Source organism: Mus musculus, chromosome 16 (genome assembly GCF_000001635.26).
Source record: "Mus musculus strain C57BL/6J chromosome 16, GRCm38.p6 C57BL/6J".
Taxonomy (NCBI): Eukaryota; Metazoa; Chordata; class Mammalia; order Rodentia; family Muridae; genus Mus; species Mus musculus.
This window is the reverse complement of record NC_000082.6, coordinates 34,374,889-34,401,369: the sequence shown is the minus strand read 5'-3', so window position 1 is coordinate 34,401,369 and position 26,481 is coordinate 34,374,889. Positions and strand designations below refer to the sequence as shown.

Genomic DNA, 26,481 nt, shown 5'->3' with positions numbered 1-26,481 from the left:
TCTGACTTCAGCATCTTCCTGTTACCCTGTCCTGTCAAGGACCTTGCTCACACTCCCACAATCCTTTGCCTTTGCTCTGCTTGCTGAGGCTCCCACAGTCCTTTGTTTCTGCTCAACCTGTTGCCATTTCATCAATGGCTCCCTTCATGGGCTGCAGTTTTGGCTGATTATCTTTTTGTGACTTTCTGAATATTTCCCCCAATACTTCTGTAATGTGTTTCTTATATGATATCAAAATTACATGTCTGACTTCCCCCCATAAACCAAAATTTCCTTGCCACCAGGAACCTTATATTACAATAATGGTAACCTTGACACATATACATTTTTCAATAAATATTAAATTCAATCAGGCATGTTTAAATGACTAAGACAAAAAAAATCTTCATTAGAGATTTTAAATTTGCTTAAAACTCTAGGAATTGTTTCAGGGCCGACCCACCCACTTTGGATATGATTAGCTTGTTGACTTATAAATCCAGACGTGTGTTAGGTGATGTGCAGGGTTTATGCCACTTCGTTTTTTGGAAGCTGAGTGTGTGTGTACGTGTGTGATTGTGTGTGTGTGTGTGTGTGTGTGTGTGTGTGTGTGTGTGTGTGTCGCAAAGGCCTTAATCTCTCCAATTCTTTGAAAGCAATACCTTTCAAATCAAGGCTTTTGATTCTCTGCAGTAATCACCAGTCCTCATCTGCCCGTGTTCTTACAGCATTTCACCACACTTGTTCATCCTCAGACACACTGTACCATCTCTCTTCTCAGCTGCTTTCTCATTTGTTTCCCATATTCTGGGACAGCCTGGACAGCAGCCACATTGAGTGGCAATCATACACGACTTCAGAACCGAGGACAGCGGCACGTCTGCCTGTCTGGGAAAGGGAGGGTGCTTTGGTTTGCAAAGGTCCCTGTAGCTGCTGGAAGCTTGGATCCGGTCCTTCTCACCTGCTTCTGCTCTGCCTTTAATCCTACTTATTACTGTGACCCTGACTCTTGGGACTAGTGTGTGCTGGAATGTGTGACATTTCTTCCACTCACGGGTTCTAATACAGACGCACGGAGTAACCTGAGACAGTGGAGGCAGGGCCGGGAGAAGCCCTAGGCTGAGCACTGGGACTGCTCTGTGACTTTCCCATGAGGATCTCTTGCCTTGAGCTGCCCAGATGGCTGCTGGGCTGTTGTAATCTATTTTTTGTTTTGTTTTTGTTTTGTTTGCTTTGCTACTGTGTGCATCATGTCCGTGTCTCGGGACACGGGACAGGGACAGGAAGAGAGGGTGTGGAGAGGCACTGGGCCGTTGCAGGTTGTGATGTCTGATCAAGGACCCTCTGTTATGACATAGTTGAGGCTTTTAGTGTCAGCGACTGATATTTTGCTGAGGAGGAGGGGGTAACCAAGAGTGAGAGTCCTAAGGAGCAAAGCCAGCCTTTTTCATGTCTAAACTGTGACAGCATGGGGCCTTTCAGCTCTCTATAAATATTAATAGCAAATATATTGCTAATAATCAATATCTGTCTTGTGTTCAGCACCAGCAACCTCATGTTCAGTGTTACTATAGAGGTCCCATGCAGGAAGATTGTTCAGTGATACAAAAAAGATAACAAGTATTCAATCCTCTCCATTCCTACCATGTAGCATGAATACTTTACATAACCTGATGATCAGAATACAGGGGAAAGTGGTGTGTGGACAGAGGCACTTCTGAAGTGGTAACATCCTGTTGTTTGTGTTACACTAGAGGATGCCAAATTCTTGGGGGCAGGAGGGAGAGAGAGAGCCTGTGTGAATTGCGTCTGAGGTCTCAACTCCAGATAATATAAGTCCTGTGAAGAATAAACAGAAACAGTTTGCTCATTAGCCGGGCTTAGGGAGGTGTTACCCACATGTTTAAAGTGCTAATTATTAGTGATCTTTAATAGAGCTAATTTAGCAGTGGTGAGTATTACACATTTTTGCTTATCAAAAGTAGCCCATTAGCCAGGCCTTTATATCTAATGTTGTCTTTTAAAGTTAATATTGAAATTGGCTACGATTAGAGTTCACACAGAAGCACGGGAGAAGGAGAAAGATGGAGATGGAGGTAGGAATCAGCAGAAGGGTACACAGGAGGAAGAGGAACAGCAGTTGGTGCCTCACTGTGGAAGGCTCTGTGGGGCTCAGTCCCTAGAGCTAAGCACTGGCTGTGCTCTAGGCACTGCAACTACCCATGTAAGCACATGACCCTGCCCTCGGGAGTCTTGATATGGTCTAGTGAAAGAGACAGATGTGGCAGTGGACAGTGAGGAATGAGACAGGAGGAGCCAGACCAGCATGGTATAGTGGAAAGTTAGAGTAGGTGTGAGGCAAGGCATGAGCACTTCAGTGTGCAGAAAGTGCTCCTCACAAAGATATACCCAACTTAGGAGAAGATAAGTGTCGCCTCTTTTTCATAAATTCTGTATACCCTGGTTATCTCCCCAAGTCCCTGGCTACTGCTTCTCATTGTATAGGCCTGGTCATTTGGTTTGGCAAAACTGAGTATTTTAACACTGCCAGAAGAAGAGGTCCTGGTTTTCTTTTCTGTGGACAATGAAAGCAGTCTAGCAGAGGACCCCGAATGACCTACACTTACGAGTTTCATGGCCAGAGAAGAGAATTCTGCCACATGGTTTCCCTTCGTATCTGCAGGGTATGGAGACAGGGTGTCTCCAGGAGTGATGGCATTTGTGGGTGGTGAGGATGGGGAAGATGGCTGGGCCTTACTCACATGCATTTCCAGGCTGGGAAGCTTGCGGGGCTCCATGCTGTGCCATGTTCTTTTATCGACTTGAATCTGCCCTCTCCCTCTCCACCAGATGAACGTCTCTCAGCACACACTTCCTGCCTCGGTGGTCGTTGTTTCAAGGAGAGCTCCAAGAAATATATTTATATTTTCTGGGGTTTTCCAGCAGGCCATTTCCTCAATAACTCATTCACATCTGCAAGGAGAAAAAAGGACTCACTTTTTCCATTTCTGCAGGGGCATATGTGTAGTTCTCTCCAGCTCTTTTTCTTGTCACCCCCCACTTCCGACGCCTCCCTTTTCTTTTCTTATGTTAACTTAGGAAAGAGGAGAGGGCTGGAGATCTTACCTCTACCACTACTAGGTTCTCTGTCAACCCTGGCCTCCACTAGAGACAATGTCATCTCCTAAACCATCTATTCACTATGCAGGAGGGACCCTGCAAGTTGCTTTCATTCATGATTCAGTTCTATAAAGCATCTTCACAGAGTCTTACACAAACAACCATCTGGCCTGGCTGGCTCCTGCAAGTAACTCAGAACAAATGTCCTAATGGGCTCTCATTGAACTCAGGGGAAGATCAACAGAGTCTTCTACAACCAGCAGCCTTGTGTCTGAATCTCACCTGGCCTCAACCAGAGATCAGGAGTGACTGGAGGTTGACGTCAGAGACTACTGGGCACAGCCCCGCTCTGAGCCATGGCTTTCCTCTGGGAGCAGCCCTATACTCCCTTCTCTCCCTGATCTCCTCCTTGATGCAGCCTAGCCCAGCTCTCTGCCTCCCAAGGCATATGCAGATTCCTCCTGGGAGCAACTGCTGGGAATCAAACCACAGTGCTCCCTGCACTGCCTGCTATACCCTCCATCCTGTTTTCCTCTTCAGCAGGTACATGCTACACATCTGTGGCACAAGGCCTAGGCCCTTTCCTATTTGTCTTCTGCCCTTTTCTTATTCAAAACTTAGTCCAGATGTTCTCCTAGGAGAACCTGTCCACCTCCAGCTCAACACTGAACTCACTGAACACGTGTGTGTTCAGTTGTGGTGATATCTCCTGAGTCTCCTGGGTATGACAGTGGGGGAGGAACAATGAGTACGACAAGGGCTTTTCTCTAGAGATGTCAGAATAAGTTAACAGATGTGAAAGGAAAACACGTAAATGCCATCCGACAATGATAAGGAACAACTGGGGACAGCTCAACTTGATCGAGAGATCAGGGAAGCCACACAGAAATGATGGACTGGTGGGAGATTTAGGATGTAGAGTCAGCATGATTGAATGTCCAAATTGAGAAGTGTGATGGAGAGATGAATGTCTAGGATGCCATCCATGCTTCTGTTCTGGCATCTCGGCGATGGGCAACACCATCATCTGCCATCATCAGGCAGTGTGGGTACTGAATAGATAACTTCCATCATCAAGATAGCATGGGTACTATGTGGCTAGGTGGAGAGTGCAGGGGAAGGATGGAGTTCTTTGTCAGCATCTCAGGATCTTGTTTTTTATTCAGTCTGCTAGTTACCCAGAATTAGGAGGAGGTGAGCACTGGGTATTCTGGGCTGTGGGTTACCAGAGGGCAGAGCATGAGTCTTCCCCTCACTGGGAATTTCGTGAAATGAGTACCAGGTACTCATGGGTATGGGGCTCTCTTGGCTTGGCACCTTTGCTTTTCCTGTTTCCTGTCCAGCATTGCTTGGTATTCAAGGCTTTGTAGGTCAGGCATAAGCTGGGATAGAGAGGCAAAAATTGGCTCTCCTGTCTTCTGGGATCATCTAAAAGACGGTGATTTGGTCTACAAGTATGATTACTGAAGAATTCAGATCTCAGAACATAAGAAAATATTTTTGTTATGAAATTAAGACATTTATTGGATGAGGGAATGGGTTAAGGTACCATTCCAAGCATCTGATAAGCATGGTTTATAAACATTCATGCTCTTCCAAAACAAGACACAGTCCAGTCTCAATGGCCTGGAAGATGAATTATTAATACACAGCTCCTGGATAACCTTTATTAGTGTGGAACCTAAGTGATGGATTGCAGCTAAGACCTGAATATCTGAAACCCTGGACAAGAGGAGGAATCTCTGACACTCTCTTTGCCTCACAATGTGTAATTAGAGTCACCTGGGGTTCTGTTTCTAATGCAGTGTTTGGTTCTATTGGTATTGAGTGGGACCTGGGATCCTGAGTTTCTAGCAAGTTCTAGGTGGCAGGTGATAGCTGTTACTTTGAAGAACAAGACTATGGGGCTAGCTACTAGGAATCCTTTCAAAGTGACACCACATCACCAATTTACATGCTGCACAAAATAAATATGCCTTGCTACTGAGCACCCTAAGAGCTCATTTAGCCAACACTGGCTTGTGTGTGATTTTGATGTTTCCCTCTTCCCAGCTTCATTCAAATGTGCTAGGTAGGCCTTGTGTTAGACTGTGCTAATACCAAGGCAAATAAGAACTGGATTTTGCTTTCCAGGGACTTCCAAGCAGAGATAGAAAGGCATGCCAGTAGGAAAATGGGCTGTTGTCAGAGACATGATCTCACCTGCACAGAATACAATGGGAGGGAATAGAGAGAAGATGTGGGGACCTGACTATTGGGATGTTTGTCATTTTAGTGGAGGATAGGGTTCAGACCCACTTGAAGCAATGTTGGAATGCTTACACACTCATTCTTCAATAAGTGCAAATTATGGAAGTGTGACTAAAAACCAAAAGGAAATAGTGGGCCATCCTTGGGTTTCCTGGCAGCTTGTACCTTTGAACACTCACCAAGTGCTCACTCAGTGTTTGTTTCACTCAGGATGGCTTTCTGAAGGAGACTGGCATGCAGCCCAACCACTCTGCTTCCTTAAGGGAACTACTGCTTTCCCAGGCCCAAGAACCCATGGGCAGGGCCCATGGCACAAGGCCCAGCTTGCTTTTCTTTAGGACTAGAAGTGCAGGATGGATGCCAGAGTGAAGGCCAACCATTGGTGCTTTACATATGAGAAGCAGGGAGCTGGAAAATGTGAGGAGAACCAGGCAGTGATGGGAACATGCTGTTTGAGGTGCAGGGCAATGAGGAGCAGGCACAGGGCTGGGAGGAAACCTGAACTGAAGGGTCTTGGGAGGATGGTGGTGGCAATTTGTACTTCCTTAATAGATGCAGAGCATTTCAACTTTGCTAATTAACAGAACAGCAGGCTTGTAATTCTGACAGCAGCAGGACATGAATGTGGTGGGCTTAGCACTGAAAGCTAGCCAAGCATGCCTTTGTCCTTAAGAGAAAGCACAACACCCACATTGGGTCAGGTCCATAAGGTTCCTGCTGACTTGTTTTGTTTTCCCTTGTAGGGCAAAGGAGGAGCTAGGGACTTTCATTTCTTCTCAGGCCTTCTGTAGAGGTAGTGAGACATCTACTGTTTCAGCAGGCTTGTCTTAAGGAAAAGGCCAGCCTGCCATTGGTCTAGTGTTCGCAGCCCAATAATGCTATTGGATACACTTTGTGTCAGAAAGAGCAGTAGCTGTGCAAACTGCTTCCTGCAAGGCACAAGTGCGTACTTATAGAAGTTCTGTCATTTTTCTTCCATTTTGGCAACTGGTCTACCTGCAAAATTCCCAGTCCTGATACCAAGAAGAAATGGCCAGGAAGCCAGGGGAGGTGTTTTAGTTTTTACAAAGCACACAGAAACTGAATGAAGAATTTGCTTTCAATGCATCCTTTCAAAACACGTTGATCTAATAGTGAGAGGATTGTGAAGTATAAGATTGTGTTGATACGTATGGAGAATGAATTTAGGCTCAGGGCATCAGAGCTTAGAGACACCTTGGAGGTCATCTATCAGGACCACTAGTGCTTATATGACAGGTAATGCCACCTGCCTCGTGTAGCTCATTTTAGGAAGGGCTAACTTCCACTTAGTCATTTATTCTATCATCAAATATTTATTGACCAGGAGTCTACCAGGATGTGTACCTGGTAGTGAAAACATGTTCCAATTTCATTGGTTCTGTTTGAGTTAGCAGTCAATGAACTTCCCTTATCCTTTATTATATATTCTAACAGCTGGTTTCACAAGGTCCCTGGAGGGATTGATCCATAGGCTCCTCAGCCAGTGCAAATAAGTTTTATATGCAAGGTCACCAATTTCTGAGCCCCTAGGCTAATTAGTTTAGCTCTACTTGGCTTTACATAATACATGTATTGTTGAAAAGTTATTTGTAATTCAATTTTTTGGCAAATGAAAAACTAATTTAAACCATGAAGGGAACTTTTATTCTGAAAGACCCCCAAGCAAATGCTTTTATAATGTGAAAAATCTTGTTGCTACTGTTGGGAATGATTACTTCCTAGGAATGGATTTAGTAAATATTGGTACTTTGGGAGTTCTTGTGGTGGGCACACAGTCAGCCATACAGCCCAGCAGTCATCAGTTCGACTGGGAGGCCTCGGACCAAGGAGAAAGTCTGAGAACCTTAGAAAGAGGGCAGCTCAAGACTGACATTTACTAGAGCCCATGATTACTAGCTACATGGAGGACTTGGAAGCCATCCTATGGGTCCTGAGAAGGAAGAGCTAAGGAAAGATGAGACTAGGGCCTCCCTCTCTGCAGATAAAAATGGGTTGGACATAGCATACTCAATCCCTTTACTATGTTGCCAAGGCTGGCTTTGAACTTGCAACCCTTCTGCTTTGACTTCTTGAATAGCTGGGTTTATGGGTCACCAGGCCTGGCTTACTTTGAACTTGTAAATAATCTGGGAAAAGTCGGATAGAATTTATTTTTTATATTAGTTTTTCTATAGAGATTAAGTGTTCATACTGATGCAAGCAGAGTATTTAAAAACTAAGAACAGTGTATTTCACTTGTAAAAAAAAAAAAAAAAACAAGCTGTTTTGATACTTTAATGTCATTTTCCACAAACAGTTCAAGAGTTAAAGATGGCTGTGAAGCTAAAAATGGTTCCTTGTGTGGAAGAAAACAAAGCAAAGCAAAGCAAAGCAAGTAATAGGAACTACTTGTGAATTTTGTAATAATTGTTGCTAATTAGTCTCTTTTGTGAGATGTAGTCTTTGGTGTGGGAGATGGGGTTTGAGCGTGCCTATCTGAAGGAACTAAAGACAGAGCTAGAAAACAAGGTGGTGTCTTTGAAGTCAGAATTCTTCCTTGTCTTTGTTTCTTCCTCACTGCAGCGGAGTGAGCCTGTAGCTACTACTCCACATCATGCACTGTGTGTCAGCTTCTGAAGAGACATAATTGCTGAATAAAAGCTTCACTACATCAGGGGAACATAAAAGAGAAGAAAGAAATGAAATAGTCAGACACTGGAAATTTGATTGGGGTTGGATTATGATCGCTGACCTTGGGTCCTGGTATTTGGTAACACGTCTCTTTCTCTTCCTTGGTTAGATGTGCACAGGGCATGAAATTTCCCTTTTCCTGGGCCAGTGAGCTAATTCCTGGACTGTTGGTAAAATTCATATGATGTTGAGAGACTGAGAGATAGAGACTAGCCTAACCAACATGCAACTCTTCTTTGTAGATTTCAGACTTGGCCTCACAGCATGTGGGTATATCCATGGTTCTTGGCCCTATTGTACTGAGCTGATAGCACTGCTTGCTTTATGAGATCCACTTTGTGATGTCTTAATGGTAATACACAACAGAGACCCCAATTACAGCTCCAAGGGTATGAGTGTGGGTGGTTCCCTTTCAGAGTTCTGTAATGCACTGGAGAAAACTGCCAGGGTTACAGTGGTCTAGCCTGAAGCTTTGTATGCTTGGAAGCTGGTCTTCCCTTCCCATGTTCCTCATACTAGGCTGGGTTGGCCTTTGCTTCTGGGACTAGAGTTTCTCTAGATGAATCTTTCTTTGCCAGTTCTGGGGAGCTCTGGTGTCTGCCTCCACCCCTCTAATAGGAATTTGGCTAGACCCAAGAAAGTACTTTACAACCGGGAAGCAAGACTTAACAACCAGACAGAGAAAGTGCACTTTCTTAGAAGATTGAGGACTGGTGGTAACGTTAGAGTGCAGGCATGTATGGGTTATCATCATCAACTTAGCTTCTGGCTAACAGATTTTTGGTTATTTTCCCATTTGTAAAATGAAATCTAACCGTTTAAGAAGATGTCATTCAGGGTTCTGTAAACTACTTTAATATCTGAACTAACTCACCAGTACATACTCCATGCTATCTCTGTGTGACACTCTGCTAGGCACTCCAGGTATAAATGTGCTTTAAACATCTTGCCATTTGCAAGTTGCTCCTCAACCACAGGACTGCCTGTGATGTCATTGAGACACTGGGTTTTGTACTCAGTGGAAGTGACTTGAACTTTCCTCTCTTGAAAAGGACCAAGAGAAGAGAAGAAGGCTTTAACCCCATCACAATGGGGACTCTCCCTGTGTTGGGCTGGGCTGCAGACCTGCACAAGCCAAGTTGATGGGTCTTGGAGGCTGAGGGTGGGACCTTGTAGCCTAGCTGACATCTTTACTCTCTTTCTATTTTGTTGTCCCACAGGATCTTTTCGGAATGATGGTTTGAAAGCTTCTGATGTCCTTCCTATCCTAAAGGAGAAAGTGGCCTTTGTGTCTGGTGAGTATGCTTCTTTGTAGTAGACCTTAAGAAGATGTGTGTGTGTGTGTGTGTGTGTGTGTGTGTGTGTGTGTGTGTGTGTGTGTGTGTGTGTGCGCGCGCGCGCGCGCGCACGATCACTCACTGTCCTATAAGAGGAGACACATTAGCAGTTAGGCTTTCATGGCTGCTTCCTCCCTCCAGTGACAGGCAGAGGGAAGGGGGCCCTGACATCACCTGGAGAGTCTGGAGGACACTTGCAACAACAGGCAGGTCCACCACACACCTGACAACACTGCAGCCTGATTTGCTCTCTCGGCCAGGGCTGGTGGGGCTCTCTCCGTGAGAGGTTCCGGTAGGAAGAGCGTATCCACCCCAGGGGTTCCCTAGGGCTTCATGTTGTTTCTTAGTGGGTCACAAACAGGAGGGGTTTGTTGTTGTTGTTGTTTGGTTTGTTATGGTTGTTGGCTTTTTTATTTTTGGTTTGTTTGTTTTTGGTTTCTCATTTCTTTTCTTAGCAAAACATCTAATTTGGGTATTAGGCCAACTACTGTTTCTTGTTAACAGTCTACTTGGACCTAGCCATGTATGTTCTACTAGGTAGAATGTATTTTTCCCATGATATTACAAATTTGGTGGCTGAATTGGATTCCTTCTTGGTCAGAACTTGGCAGATCCTGAGCCCGGGCTGGGTGCTGACAGTGGGAGCTGTATAGAGAATAACCCTGGCATACACCTTGTTGATAGAGTCTTTGTCTCTGGGTAGCGTTTTTTTTTGTTTTTTTGTTTTTTTTTTTTTTTTTTTTTTTTTTTTTTTTTTTTTTTTGTCTGAATGATGGTCCTTGGAGCCACGGGCCATGAGGGAGCTTGCTTCCATAGTATAGTAACTCACTCCATAGGCACTGCTGGCTCTGCTGATGTGCAGCAGAAGAAAAGGAAAGGAGGGGAGGTCCTCTGTGGGAAGGGAAACCATAGCTGTCTCTACCTTACCTGAGAAGGGAGGCCAGCAAGTCAGTGTGGTATGGGTGGGGAGGCAGGCATGTGCTAGGTACACAGGAGCCCTTGTAAGATGCTGTATGTGATCTGTAGCAGTGGGGGAGGCAGGCATGTGCTAGGTGCACAGGAGCCCTTGTAAGATGCTGTATGTGATCTGTAGCAGTGGGGGAGGCAGGCATGTGCTAGGTGCACAGGAGCCTTTGTTGGACACTGTGTGCATTCTGTGGCAGTGGGTGGACTGGTATTTTCTCACAGTTGTTTCTGTTAAGACAACTGAGATCCAAAAGCTGCTTTGGCCTATTTGTGCTAAGTAGTGAGCCCTTGTCATTAAAGGTGTAGAGGCCTAGTAGAACAGCCTTTGAGAGGATCCTCTGGTGTGATTCCAGCATAGAGGCATGTATGTGACAAAGTAAACTAGGATTTGGAGTGCCTACTGAATTGTGGCAAGACCCTGTGTGGAAGCCCTGGTGGTCTCTGTGCATCAGTTTGCCTTGGACCCCACAGTCTCGATTCCTAGTACAGGTTTACAACCCACTTGCTTCTGTTTTATGGCCCTTTGTTAAGACGGCGTCCTTGTTATCACTTGGGTGTCCTGCTGATGCCCCTGTTATCTCATGCCAGATGTTTTTTTTCTCAGGCTTTCCCATCCCTGCCAGCTTGAGCCTCTCTTCTCCTCTCCTGCTTCCCCTCCTCCAGAGGCTCTTTCAGACCTAGCCTCTCCTCTGACACCATCTTGTTTAGCATCCATTCAGGAACTACGAAGACAGACATTGTATGTTCCGACATGGGGACACTTGTGTCACTGTTGGTGGCTTGGTTTTCCTGTGTAGGCCAGTTGGATGTGAATGGGGCCAACCACGCCTGGGAAAGCCCACTAAGAGGGGGAGTTGTCCTTATTGAACTCATGGAGTAGTTTGACAGGAAGGCAGTCAGGGATGAAGCAGGTAGGGACTGGCACTGAGCCACTCGCTGCTGTGTTCCTGAATGAGCCAAGCCTGACTCATCTATGCTTGCCCGGTCAGGAGCTTCTGAGCTTAGGGAACATTGCCCTCTGTGCCTGAGAAGGGCACTGGAGGTGGTTGGAAGATAATGACTGACTGCACCTAATAAGGAAAACAAAAGCTGATTTCCCATATTCTATACACGCTGAGTCAGGAAACATAACACAAAAATAGAACCAAGCAGAGAAATCCTAAGTTAAATAATGCAGTCACATTTCCTTCTGAGAGCAAAGCCAGGAGCACAGTAGGTAGAGAAATGGACCATTTGCTGTGCCTGCCCTCCTCTGCCAGCATCTCAGCTTTGACCAGGTAAAACAAAGCATGTTACCATGACAACGGACATCTGGACTACTCCAGGACAGCCCAACCACTTGTGTATGCAGGCATGTGGGTGTGTGTGACAGTGGCTTTTTCTGTCCCTTGGTGTGTCTCTGTTGTCCTAGCTGACCCATCCTGCTCCATGGCTCACAGCTGTGGGGTTCTGGCCTCCCACTCACAGCACCTCCATCCCTTCTTTCTGCCCAGCCCTCCTGTGAGGGACCTACCGCATCCCTAGGATTGTCACTTGCTTACACCCTGCCTTTGGCCACCTTCTGGAGATGCTCCATGCTACCAGGGACAACCTTTTGTACTCTGGGCCTCAGGGTTTCAAAGTATATTCCATAAGATGATCTTTGCAAATGAGGAAAGAAGTTTGGGGATTGCTGGATATTAAAATCCTCCCTCCCACCCTCGACTTGGACCATCCATCAAAGCACATTAACATTTTAAGGCTCTGTAAAATCCTACAATAACCAACTTTATCTAGTCTAACATGGCATTTCCAACTACAAAATCACCTCATTCCCTTTGGAAAAACCTTGTGTGAATCCATTAAAATCGTGGTGCAGAGCTATTGTATGTGGATCCGACTTTTGGTACGCTTCCTGAGATGTGTCTCCCTCCCACGCTCCTTCCATCTGCTATCCTAACTGGAGCCTGCTGCCTCCTGAGAGTGTGAGTCCTCCCTACTTCAGTCAATGAAACATCAACGTCTCTCACTCTGGGCCTTCCTCCTTCCCCAGCTCTGCTTTCCTGTCTGCACAGAAGGAGAGCCACTGACATTTCTAAAATACGCAGCCCCCTCCCATTCTCTGCATCCTCCTTATTCTACAGCTCCTTCTACCAAAGCCTTCACAGGTAGGCAAAGGGCAAGAACTTGTTGCACAAGTCAATGGTTTTATTAAAGATCATGCATCTGTGATGCTCTAAATGTGTCTGTGTTTCCTCTCTCCTGTGCACAGCAACTTTAGCCTTGGAGCTTCATGCTTCATCTCTGCTGATCTTCTAATGTCAGTATCCATCTTGGTTATCAGTGGTCCACCTTAATGGATGCTCAGCCTGGACACCAGAGTCTATTCCTGTTTCTACTGTGATTAGCCATGATTTCGACCTCTGCTGTATCATCTGTAGTCTTGTTCTCCTGCCCTTGGCCCTTTCTGTTCACTCCTATTGGTTGACAGAGGATAGATGGCAGGGGATCCGTCTTCCCTGGGATCACCTGATGCAGTAGAGCAATTCTCACCCTCACCAGCTCCTCCTCACGCACAGCCTTCGACAGTTCTATTCTGCCATCACAGAATGGGGCCCAGAGCAGAGGCTGTCTCTCAGCATCTATCTTTAAAGCTCTGTCGTCTCCATTCCTATGGGATGCTTTCTACTGGCCATGGTTCTATGGCCTTGTCCTCATTAGCTAAAGTCTACCTTGATCTTGAAAGGTTGTGTTGGTCTCTTCTTTTGCTCTGAGGCAGGCTTATCTGTCCTTCTTCATGAATTTATTTTCTTCTCCCTCCTGCGTTCTGCAGCCTGCCTTAGAGGGACTGGCACGCTCTATCACCTGAGTGCTAGGTCCTTCATTTTGTACCCACTGTGAGGCCTTGTTCCATCCATTGCCCCCAGCTTTCCAGCATAATGCTGCTCTTCCTCTATACTTCCTCTTCCTCATTATTCTTGCTTTTTTTTTTTTCTATTCTGAAGAGGACAAGTTTGATCCTGCCCCCTTTTCTGACCTCTTGATTCACACAAAAGAGACACCTTTGGAGATGAAAAGAGGCCATTTCTGACCTTTGGAGGCTCCCTACCTTCTCAGAACCTTACCTCCAGCTGGGTGCGATTCTGTAACTCTTACCAACCAACCCTCCATGCCACTGCTCACCCTCTGCCCTTTAAAGTCTCTGCTCCCACGGTCCCATAGCCCTACTTATATGGTATCTGTGGAAGGTCATGGAGAAAGTTAGCAGTTGTGACAGACACACAGACAGACAGACAGACAGACAGACAGGCATGTGCATGCGCATGTGTGCATGTGCACACACACACACCTACCTCCAAGAATGAAAGTGCTTAGGGCGCTCAGATCAAGGCTAGCAGAGAAGGATGTCTCAGAGCCTTCTAGCTTCTGAGAACCTGTCTGTTTAACCCCTCTGTTTCCTTTCTTCATGTTGCATGTAGATCACAGTTGGAAGATAAGGACCTCTCTCTTCCAAGGAAGATGAGATGAAGGCGGATGTCAGTGCAGAGAGCTAGGACTGAGAATATGAAAAGTCTGGAGTTGGGAAGCCTGGGGCTCAACTCTGTATCTGCACAAATCCACTTTGCTGGGGTGGAGAGAGAACTGGATGCTAACCATGCTCAGTGGCTTGATTTTGCTTAATCCTCTCTTGCCAGCAGCCTCCCCCACCAGTGGTGGTGGTAGTGGGATGTGTGTATGTGTGAGTGTGTGTGTGTGTGTGTGTGTGTGTGTGAATTCATGCATGTGAAAGTACATGCATGTATGTCTTGGTGCTTAGGAATGCATGTACAGAGGCCAGAGGTCAACACTGAGTGTTTCTACCTCATCTTTTGAACCATGGGCTTTTATCTCAACTAGCTCACTGATTGGCTACATGAGCTGGCCATCATGCTCTGAGGCTCTCCCTTTCTCTGTCTCCCAAATACAGGGGTCATAGATGCACACCTTCATGTCCGTATTTTATGTGGGTGCTGGGGAATCTAAACTTACATCCTCACCCGTGTGCAGTAGGCACTTTGTTCATGGAGTCACCTACCTGGTGTCCTTCCTCTGCAGCCTCCTTTTCCTTTGTGGTAGTCTGGAGTCACTGTTTACCAAGCCCCCCACACACACACACACAAAACACCTGTGTGCTCTGTGATCAGAAGGAAGCATTCCACTTGAGCTCACACGTGGGCAGGGCCTGGGCTGCTCAGTCATGTGGAGATAGTGAGCTTCTTTCTAGGGTTGCTATGGTACTCTGGCCATGCATCCCTAGGTTGCTATGGTACTCTGGCCATGCATCCCTAGGTTGCTATGGTACTATGGCCGTGCATCCCTAGGTTACTATGGTACTATGGCCGTGCATCCCTAGGTTGCTATGGTACTCTGGCCATGCATCCCTAGGTTGCTATGGTACTATGGCCATGCATCCCTAGGTTGCTATGGTACTATGGCCATGCATCCCTAGGTTGCTATGGTACTCTGGCCATGCATCCCTAGGTTGCTATGGTACTATGGCCGTGCATCCCTAGGTTGCTATGGTACTATGGCCGTGCATCCCTAGGTTGCTATGGTACTATGGCCGTGCATCCCTAGGTTGCTATGGTACTATGGCTGTGCATCCCTATCTTTCTCCCATTAAATCCCCTTTCAGTGTTCACTGTGGATATGTCAGTGACTTCTTGAGATGCCGGTGAGCACTGTTATCATGATACAGAGATGGGTGGGTGGCCTTTGTTTGGTAGAGAGTCAGTGTGCTACAGTGTGCTACATAGTCACAACCCTTCAGCTTCAACCCCATCCAACACCCTGAGAAAATTGGTCTGCTTTGCAATTTTAGTGTCTGTTAATGAATGAATTTTAACATTATACAATAAGAGCAGAGAGAATGTGGGGAAAACAGAGGACATAACCATAGCCACCTTGAATCCTGTCCTAGTAAAAACAGTGGTCACCATTCTGGTTTGCTCCTCCCAGCTATTTTTTTCCATGTAGTTTTTAGTAGTAGTTTTTAGTAAGACCCTAAGTGTACATGCTTTTAATGAGACTCATGTGCTTCTTCATTGGATGGGATGCATGGCACCTCAGGCAGCCAGTGGGTAGAGCTGGCCTCTGGGCTTTGTGGAGAACCCTCAGTGTTATCTTACCGAGTCTGGCAATGCCGTCTTGAGGGATGTTCTGAGGCCTCTCGTGTCATCAGCTCCTGGAGAATAATGGCACACCCCTGGAGTCCACAGAGAAGTGACTGGAGGTTAAATTTCCAAGGCAAAGCACTTTTGCCCAACTTGTTTTCTCAACAAGAACAGCTACAACCATCTTCTTATCATCTCACATGTGCCGAGGGCACTTCTTTTCAGTGTGCCCTCTGCTATTTGGGAAGTCTTTGCAATAACTCTGCAGTGTGCCTACTATCACATTTTAGAGTCTCTAGACAAGGCAGCAGAACTCTAAAGAGACTTGCCCAAAGTCATACACCTTACCTGCATGTAGCTCCCACCAGCTGAAAAGCAGTGGCCAGTTTCTCAAGCACTTGCTGTCTCTTCTTTTGACACTAAGTAACACTCTTTTTCATCTGTAGTTGACCTTCCCAATGCTTTTCTTAAACTACCTACTCTCATTCCCTCCAGGGGGGCGTGACAAGCGAGGTGGACCCATCCTGACCTTCCCTGCCCGAAGCAATCATGACAGAATAAGACAGGAAGACCTACGGAAACTTGTGACGTATTTGGCCAGCGTGCCAAGGTAAGGTGAAAGGGAGCTGTCTGCCGGGAGAGGGAGCTGATGCCAGTGAGCTGAGACAGCCACTGAGCCTGCCAGAGGCCCTTGGATTGGGTTCTGATTGTTCCTGAAACATCACCAGCCATTGTTGACTACATCCCCGATGTTCTTGCTGGGAGTCACCTGGAAGTGGTAACTGTGGGTAGAGGTGGGTAGAGGTACCCTGACTGCTAGGACTGGGGTAGAGCCTGTAGCAGGAGATGGCTTGGCTTGGCCTGGAAAAATGGAGAAGCTGCTGTTTACTTTCATAAAAACTTCTGGCTATCCCATTTTGGCTTACATGATGGCTACTTTCAGAGTCTCTGGCTATATGAGTGGCCCTTGGATCTGGGGACAAATAACCTAATCTGGAAGTAACGCATGGATCAATGTCAGTCCCATTACAAGCAGGGTAATATTGCTAAAGATTGGTTACCAGGGGCAGCAAGTGAGTCTCACTTTGTATATATTAGTAACACACACAGACATAAGACAGACATGCGATACATGCACGATATTAGGCTTTGCTGATTAAATGAGATTAAATGGCTCTTCCAGGTCAAAGGGTGATGATAATGAAAGGAAGGTTGGGAAACACACTAGAGGTAGCTGGTAGAGGGTGTGCCGTAGACATGGTTTACGTCGTTGAAAAGGAAAGGAAGAACTTTTGACTAGTTAGGATGCAAGAGCCAGAAGAGCCCTGAAGAACAGTCTCAGCAAATGTGTATGGCATTTTAGATATGTAATTAGGGATTGGGCTGACACCGGATGTAAGCGGCTCTCCAGGATGCTACAGAGCTCACCTGGGCCGTGACCCTCCCGACTGTGGCATCGGTACTCACTCGGAGCTCTTGGTCTCCTAGCACCGTGGGTGCCTTGGGCAAGTTGGCTGTGGAAGATAAGACAAAGTGCCTCGGGCTTTCAGAACTTTCATTTTATGGGATAATTAGTAAATTAGGCAGATGAGCTATAAATTCTGCTCTGTCTTTGCGAGGAGACCTGGGATATTTTTGAATATGCTGATTACTTTCTCAGGGCAGGTGTCAAGTGAGTCGAGCAAGTGGTGGCTTCCAGAGAGCTCCAGGGCAGGAAGGGGGAAGGGATTAGTGGATGCTGATGGGCAGGTGCTGAAAGGAGTTTGAGGAGCAGCAGCACAGGCTGAAACACGCATTGAATGGAATGGTCAGCCCCGAGAGCTCCCACAGAAGGCTGTAAACAGGCAGATGTGGAGAAGGCTCTTTTTTCCTTGATGATATCCACTGGGGTCATAAGCTCCAGGAAAATAAGTTTGGATTATACCCGAGGAACGTTTAAAGTATGACGGCATGGGGGTGAGGGGGTGAACAGAGAGTCTGGAGATCTTTACAGAAGAAACCTTCCCATCTGACTCAGAGCAAGAGGATGGTCCGAATAACCCCCGATAGTGCTACATGGTTTGGTACTTTAGCCTTGCTGGGGCTAAGCAACTTCAAAAAGTGCTTTCCCCAAGTGTGCCAGTAGGTGTGAAACAAGACACTCCCAGAAGCAATCTACCTGAGGGGTTTTCATGGGAATTCATGTCATGATAGACTCTCATTTCTTTTAAAGCCAGAAGAAATTAGAATCCCAGGAGACGTGAAGGACGCATTTTTCTTCCTTCAGTGTTCATGGCACCTGGGACAGGCTCATTCTCTCTTTAGAATAAAAGCACAAGAGTTAGAAGAACAAACTTTCCTTCATTCTGACTTTTTAAGCAAAGACTGGGACAAAATGGATTGGACGAAATTGCTTCCAAGCAATTAAGAAAGGAAAAGATTTCTGCTGGGGGGGGGGGGGGGACGGGACAAAGAGGGGCTGAGAGGAAGGCCATGAGAACAAAGGGAGATGATAGCATTGTCTGTGAGGGGCACACAACATGCTGCTCTCTGCTTCCCAGCATGGCAGCTTGTGTTACATGAGCACACACACACACACACACACACACACACACACACATCGCCCCAGTACACACAGGCTCTTCACAGCTTCCCATGGGTGGGAGGCAGGAAGGCTGTTGTTGTCTTCAGTAGCGAGAATTGTCTGTGATCCCTTGCCTCCCTCCATGGGGACCCATAATCACTGGGATTGTGAGCACCAGCTGCACTCTGCCACCTAGTCATGCCTACCAATCATTTCCTAATTGTGCTGGATGGGCGCTCACACGCCATCAGTCATGGGATCAGAGTCTGTAGTAGAATTGTCTACTACAGGCAGTGAAGTGTGGTAGGAGAACCCAGAACTTTAGTGTGCTGTTCCTCAGCCCGGTCTGGCTTTGGGAGTGAAATGAAGCTAGATTAGGTGGATGATTCTAATGATAAGAAATGATTGATCCTGGGTCATGCCCTGAGATATTGAAAAAATAGATTTCAGTTTGGAGATGCAGTGTTTATTCCAGGCTGGTGTGCTCAAGTCTGTAGTTAGATGACATTTGATATTCATTTATTTGTACCTTTATTTATTATTTATCAAAATTTGGTTCCTCTGTATGCCAGGCAGATTGAGGATTCATGGTGAGCAAGAAGAGAAATATTGAGGGAAGGAGGAGACACTTGGATATTTCTCTATATAATCCAAACCGGCCACATTAAAGGACAGTACAGATGTGACTGTGCTCAAGCACAGGCCTGAACCAGCTAGCAGAAGACAAAACAGGAAGGACAGCTGAGAGACAGAAGGATCTTGAATTCTAAGGGACCAGCCTGATTAGAAAAGATGATTGACAGCAGTCATGACGATTAGAAATGAATAGTATGCATCTGCTGGGCAGGGATGTGCTGTCCAGACCACTGCGTTCAACTCTGCAGCACCACAAACCACAGTCTCACACACCAGGCAGGGAGCAGTCAAAGTGGCTGCATCCACCAATGGGAGACAAGAGAAACAATCCCTGATGTCAGAGGTCGGAGGTACTGCCATAAAGGGGCGGGATCTGGGTAGCTTACTCTCTCTCTCTCATGCATCCCTAGTGCAAGGTAGTGATCAGGACTCACTCACGTGTCTTCACCTGAGCCTGCCCACCTGAGAGCTGTCCAACAGCAGCACGCTGTCTCTGCTCAGGCCACTGGACACTGGACAGTTCTCCATTAAGAATGCTGTAGAAGGAATTGCTCCATTAAGTCAGACAGAGGATTGTGTTTCTAAGTCTCTTTCCTGTCCTCGGTTCTAGGTTGCTTTGACGTTGGAAAACATATACCCCATAAAATTCAGGCCCTCAAACCAGCAGACATATCCTTCTCTGGATCCCTAAAGAATTCATTGTCTGGCATCTTGTCTATACCTTCACTCCCAAGAGAACTACTTTGCTAAGAGAACTATTTTCTGCTAAGACTCTTGGTGAGACTTTTGGTGTATTCTCTGGGGCCAGAGAACATGCAAGGGTATAGTAGTTTACACCAGTTTTCTGTCACTCTTGCAGGGTCCTTCTTAACTTGAGCTGAGGCCTTTTCTCATCTTGCTTCTGTTGGGTTTGAACATCCACACCCCAAATCTCTTCGAGGCACCTTGTTCTGAGAAATCATAAGTTGCAAAAAACACCTTCAAAGTTTTTCTATCCAGCCACTCACTGAGTGTCTACCATGAGCCAGGATGGGAATGGTTGCATGCTGTCACGGTGTCTTTCTCGCCATCAGCCGTATGCACTTATCTAACCTTTATTGTCCTCCTGGTCTGCTATCTGCTTGTAGTTTTGTGCATGCACAAGGAGTGGAAAGGAAAAACCCAGATATGATCAGCTAGTGAACATCCCTCAAAATTGAGAGATAGGGATGAAAATGCACACTGGGAGTAAGCAGATGTCCCGGCACTGTCCCCAGCTCGGACTGCTGGGAGCTGAGCATATGCTTGAGATAGTGAGTGAGGGTTGTTTCTTGTCACAGGAGCTTGCTCCTTTTTGTCATCCCTGCCATTCAGCTTTGTTACATTCATCTGTTTGCTGCTCTTAAGGTACCAAGTGCTGAACCCTCTATCAACTCTGCTATTAGCAATTCTGCCAAGATGCTGAGTGTTCCATCAAGGAACACAAGTGTCACATCAGCCAGGAGAGATGACAAGAAATTAGGATGGGTTATTCTTTAATGCCAGTCAAACCAAGGTGCCTTTATTTGTAGCTTATTGTTTGATAATATTTGCACCTCTTCTACTGACTCCAGCCAAAGATAAATTGGGCTTAAAGCCAGAACTGTCTTTGTGCTGCATCGTTGAAAAAAAATGAAAATAAGCAGAAAGGACCAGAAAGACAGCTAGAGGAAGAGGAGGAGGGCTCACCGGCTTCCTCCTGCTGTTTTTAACGCAGGAAAGCTGGATCTATCTGAAGTGTCACCACATAAAGCCCTTCGTTGTTGGAACCTGTGAGGGAGCTGTATGTGTCAGTCCTTTGCTCTGGGACTATCACTTAAAGGAAGGTACTGGGAGAAATCAAAGTGATGGAAGGGCCAGGAAACAGGGCCAGTAAGATCAGCAGATCACTATTTATGCTTACATTTGCCTAAAACTTACATTTTAAAGGGCACTTTAGACTTATTTTGTTGCCTGTGTGGGAGGTTTGTTGTTTCTATTGAAGTTTTACATTTCACACACATTTCTCAGTTAAGTGTCCTTTTGTAACATCAGTCCTGAAGCACAAATAGTTTTCTATTACGTGGCTAAGGAACATAAAACTCCAATAGTAATTGCCGTGGATAGTTATCACTTTCCTTAGAGTCATGGAAACCTTTGCAGAAGAGGGTGGAGAGGTCTCATAAACACAGCTTCAGGCCTCTCTACCACTTACTGTCAAGACAGGGCAGCTTAGAAAGGTGTGAGGATGTTTGGGGAAACCACAAGCTTTGAGGCAGCAGCAAGGGCAATGAGTCTTTCTAGGCAGGGCTTGAGAGAATCAGAGAGGCTCCAGAGATGAGCCATAGGTTTGGTGGGAGAGATGTCACCAGTGCCTCCCTGATGGGAAGGGGATAGGGACTTGATATCATGACCTTACTCTTCTTTCCTGCTTGCTATTGGCCGAGTTCTCCCAAAAGGTAGGTGGTAAGGAAGCCCACTGATGTCCTTGATATGCAGCCTTCTAAGACCCTGAATAGTGTGGGGTGGGCTGTTAGGGGAGCTGACAGAAGATATTCAGCGTAGGGTGAGACAGAGGCATGCTATTTCCACATCTTACTCTAGTTTTCTAATATTTAATTTATAAAGGTGTCGGGAAGGAATCTTTTAGTCACTCAATAACCATTGCTCTCTCCCCCAAAGGAGGTATTAGTAGTAATAATCAGACAGTTATACTTACAAGCATACAGCAATATATGCTATCTAAAAGTAAGAGATATAAAGAACATGAGAGTTTCAAAGCATGGTAGTAAGATAAGCAGTTCATACTAGCCCCCAACTTTAGAGGCTGAGTGTGACCTCCAATCCTGCTTCCTGCAGCTGTCTCCCCTTTCAGCCTGCCCCAGAAGCAGCCACTGCCTGGAGCTTCGTCTTTATGTTTCTCTCATAGACTGTCTTGTTTTGCTTGGTCTGGGACTCAGCAAGGTGGCAGTGACTCCATCATAGCTAGGTTTCCATGCGTGCCTCTCCTGACCTAGAGTAGGAGGCCACACCACCACACTACCAACGAATCTTCCACTCTAACGTTCAGTGAAAATGAAAACTTTTGACTCTGGGGGCTCATAACAAAATTATTAATAGAAGATTAATGGGGTACTAAAGTGTCTCTTGAGAAGTTCCTCATAGTTAACTCAAACAAGGGAAATCAATCATGATTACTTTTGTCAGTACTTTGAAGAGGTGCTATAATTGATATCGATATCAAAGAATAAGTGAAATTCTTTTCAATTCATTGATTGCTAGGAAGGAAGGCCTGCCAAGTACTGCCATGGTGCAGAGGGTGGCCTAGATCCTCCTTCTGTGGCCTGGCAGAGTCCGGCAGACACATCAGCATGAGCAGCAGCACCTGTAGGTGCTGGATGCAGAGCTGGGCCCAGTGCGGGTGGGGGGCTTGGGGGCAGCATGGGCACCTGCAGTGTTGTTGCCTTGGGATCATGGTGGGGTTTTACAAGGCTGTACTCCAAGCACAGGCTGGAACTCTAGGAGACTCTGGCTTCAAATATTGGGGTGATGGGCAGCCCAGACAGAGCAAATGACTCAGGGCGAGGGGAGAGTGAGGCAGAGGTCAAAAGCCCGGGAGGATAGAAACATCAGGACTTTGGGGGGTAACAGACAGGAATTCCATAGGTCCAGTTAAGACATTTTGCTGACTTAATATTAAGAGTAGAGGTGCCTAGTCTTACTGCAACCTGATATGTCATGTCTGGTTGATATCCCTGGGAGGAGGAGAGGGTTGGGGGAAGAGGGAAGCTGTGAGGCATGTGTGGTGGGGTGCCTGGGAGAAGAGGAGGGAGGGAAACCTACAGTTAGGATGTAATAATATATTTTTAAAAATAAGTTTTGTTGATAATCACTCTTAAGAAGGACAATTAAAGTTTAGTTTTTAGATTGGCTTTGGCAGCTGAGTGGAAGATGGAATGGAGGAGGCTGGGGCATGCACAGCTGTATCAATATAGATGAAGGATAATAATAATGGCTGGCATTTACTGGATACTTACCAGGTCTGCTCCAGGCACTGCTAGGACTTTACAAACACTGATTTAATTCCCATAGCTCTTGGAGGTAATGTTATTCCCATTTCACTTAAGAGCAAACTGAGGCCAGGGAAGGGTAAATGACTTGCCTGTGGAGTCAGAGCCAGTATAAATTTGAAGCTAGATGGTCTCCAGCACCAAAGCCTATGTTTTTGCCCCCTTTTTTGTTTATTATTCTCTCATATACTACATCCTGACTGCAGTTTCATTTCCTTCCCCTCCCCTCAATTTCTCCCCTCCATCTCTGCTTTCCCCCTGATTCACCCCCTCTTCACCTCTTCTCAGAAAAAAAAAGCTTTCTGGGGACATCGACCAAATATGGCATAACAAACAATAAGACAAGCACATATTTCCCATCAAGGCTGGATGAGGAAAAGGGTCCCAAAGGCAGGCAAGAGTCAGAGACACCCACCCCTGCTCCCACTGTTGGGAATCCTATGAGAACACCAGGCTATACAACCTCTCTGATGATAATTATACTAGGCTTCAGTTCTGGCACATTCTGTAGGCATGACGAAATGTGCTTTGTGGCTGTGTTGGTATCCCAATCCCTCTACTTGAGGGTTTACCTGGTTACAGGGGATGGCTGGTTCAGGCTCTGTGTCCCCTATTACTAGGAGTCTTCACTAGGGTCAGCCTCATAGATTCCATGGAGTTTCCACTACACTGGGTTTCCACCTCACCCTCAAACGCCCCCAAATTCCAGTTGTCTCTCATAGTATTCTCTTTCTAGCCCTGCTACACCTGATCCTTCCTGTTCCCATCCTACCTACCCCTAGTCCACCCAGGAGATCTGGTCTGTTTCCCCTTCCCAGGGAGATCCTTTTGTTCCCCTTAATCCCCCTTGCTACTCAGCCTCTCTGAGTCTGTGGACTGTAGCACAATTATCCTTCACCTCACAGCTAAGAGAGAGTGCATATAATAAGTCTTTCTAGGTCTTGGTTGCCTCACTCAGGATGATTTTGTTCTAGTTCCATCCATTTGCCTACAAATTTTATGATGCTATTTTTTTAACTGAGTAATAGTCCATTGTGTTAATGTACCACTTTGAAAAAAAAATCTATTCTTCAGTTGAGGGACATCTAGGTTGTTCTCACCTCTGGCTGTTATAGATAGAGCTGCTATGCACATAGTTGAGCAAGTGTCCTTGTGGTATAGTGGGGCATCTTTTGGGTATATGTTCAGGAATTGTATGGATGGGTCTTGAGTTAGATCCATCCCCAATTTTCTAAGAAACTGACATATTGATTTCCAAAGTAGCAAAGCCTATGTCTTATGCATTGAAATGATAAGGAAGCCAGGGTAAGGGGCATGGTGGTGGCAGAGTACAGGGGACTGAGATGCATGGACAGAGATAGCCCCAAAGATGGCTGAGACTGAACTGGAAAAGGGTGGTTGGAGTAAGGAGCTCAGGACGTGTGCTGATGGTGGGCTCTGGGTACTGCCCTTCCAACCTGCTTTCCCGAAGAGTCTCTGTGGATGTTGGGGAGAGAGGGGCCTGAGGCAGGAAATGCCTAGGCCTAGCCAGAGCTGGCTTATAGTTCTGGAAGTTCGGGACAGTGGGGGGGGGGGGGGGGGGGAGGCGGCGTTTTGCAGGGTGTAGGTGTCTTAGAGTTTCTTCCTCCTGTTCTAGTTGCAGACAAACAAACTCAGCTTGTTTATGCTCAACTATGGAAAATACCAGATTGTACCAGGAGATACAGGGAAAATATAAAAGCAATTAAACCATAGGATCTTTAAGGAGCTAAACAAAGACTCTCCATAGCAGAGGGCACCTCTCTCCCAATGCAAGTCAGGTGGGTAGGGTGTGCCCTATGAGAGTTTAGGGATGAACTCCTGGCTCATTTTCATCGGGTCTGCGGTGGGTCGATCATGCAGCTGCCTGTGTGTCTCTGCCTTCTGCCCTCTTCTGAGGTCAGCACATGTTTCTGGAATTAGCAGTCGGTTAATCCACAGCTTGCGGTTGGCTCACACCTGTGACAGTTCACTGCCATAGGCCTGGGCAGGTCTGCCAAGTCCTGGTAGGGCCAACTGTGGCAGGGGCTAAGAAAAGCCTAAAAAGAAACAGGTTGTGGGGAGGGAGGGGAGAGCAGAGCAGAATACTTCAAATGCAGAGGCTGCATTTGTGGCTCCCCAGAGAAGGACAACCCCGGCCAGCAGAGGCAGAAACCATTTGGTCCTGAGTTACTTCCAGGAGCCATCCTGAGTATTTCAAGAACCAGGAAATGCCTTCAGGAGATAAATCAAGGACTGAGCCCTGCATGAAAGAATCCTAGAGGAGGGGTTATTGTGTCTGCTCCACGTGTCTTCCACGCGCCTCATAGAGAGGACACTGCCGCTGACCTTGTAGAAGGAAATCGTGTGCTAATTCCGAGGCAGAGTAGGCTTGAGAAAAGTTATGGACACACATGAAGATTCTGTGGGGGCTTCTAGCCCAGAAGAGCTGCCTTCTGCAGGAGTGTGGGTGTGCTCACCAACCCTTCATCTCCTGTGAACCACAGTGTGTGTGAGGGTTCACCTGGGTGACACACACAATCTCCTCAAACAGAAACAGCTGGCTGCAAGTGGCAGTTCTTTATCTTGCCTAATCATGGTGTCCCTTGAACTGTTTGGTCAAAGTTAAGGATAGAACTATACGTAAGTCATGGTGGTAAAGATACAGGATAGAGTACGCCTGTGGTAGATGCTGAAGGGATGAGTGTATATGTCTAATGTTTGGCCCTCTTTTTAAATTGGAAAGGTATATCTAGTGATTTTTTATTTAAAAAAATGAAAAAGTAAAAAATCTTTTGGAAAGCACTTATAGCTCTACCGCCTACAGATAATAAGAGTTAATGTATTGTTATGTTTCCTTCCTGTGTTTTAGAGCTTTGAAAAAAAATAGTGAATCATATCATTTACTCTATTTTCACTTCATTTTGTACCACAAAACAGTTTCTTAACACGGTAAAGTTGTATCATGGGATGTATCATATCTAACTAAATTAACTCCAACAGAAGTGTCTTAGGGTTTCTAATGCTATGATAAAACACCATGACCAAAAGCAACTTGGGGAGGAAAGAGTTTATTTCAGCTTATAGTTCCAATCACAACCCATTAGGAAGAAAAATCAGAGCAGGAAGTCAAGGCAGAAACCCGGAGGCAGAGAGTCAAGCACAGGGTTCCCGCTCACTGGCTTGCTCGAAGCTTTCTTGTATAACTCAGGACCACACACCCAGAAGTGGCTCCGCTTACAGTGGGCTAGACCCTTCCACATCAGTCATTGATCAAGAAAATGCCCCACGGGTATGCCCACAAGTCACTGTTATAGAACACATGGAGTTTCCTCTTCCCAAGTGAAACTAGCATGTGTCAAGTTGACAACACACTAAGCTAGTACAGTAGACGTCTAAATTATCCAAAACACCGTTGGAAACATCGTTACACATAAGCCTTTATCTGCATCTTCAGTGCTTTCTTTCTGTTTTTAATTTTTGAGATGATAATTACAATATTTCCCACTTCCCTCCCTCCAAACCCTCCCATAAAGTCCTCCCTCCCTCCCTCCCTCCCTCCCTCCCTGTTCAACTTCAAATTCATGGCCTTCTCTAACTGTTATCACACACATACACATACACATTCCTATGTATGACCTGTTCAGTCCACACAATGCTACCTGTGTGTGTTTCCCAGGCTGGCTATTTGGGACTGGTCAGCCAATTGGTGCATTCTTCCCTGGGGAAGGCGACTTCTTCAG

The 26,481-nt window shown here is 46.1% G+C and overlaps 1 protein-coding gene across 37 annotated transcripts in view; it reads left to right on the top strand.

Moving 5' to 3' along the window:
• Kalrn (kalirin, RhoGEF kinase) overlaps nt 1–26,481 on the top strand; it is a 604,205-nt gene that overhangs the window by 171,908 nt on the left and 405,816 nt on the right. For all 37 annotated transcript variants that reach the window (XR_001781845.2, XR_001781844.2, XR_003951799.1 and 34 more), the window contains 2 exons: nt 9,261–9,335; nt 15,971–16,085. Coding sequence is in view for 34 of the 37 variants with exons in the window: in XM_011245955.2 (XP_011244257.1) it covers nt 9,261–9,335; nt 15,971–16,085 (190 nt within the window). In the remaining 3 variants the exon portion in view is untranslated. The remainder of the gene's footprint in view (nt 1–9,260; nt 9,336–15,970; nt 16,086–26,481) is intronic.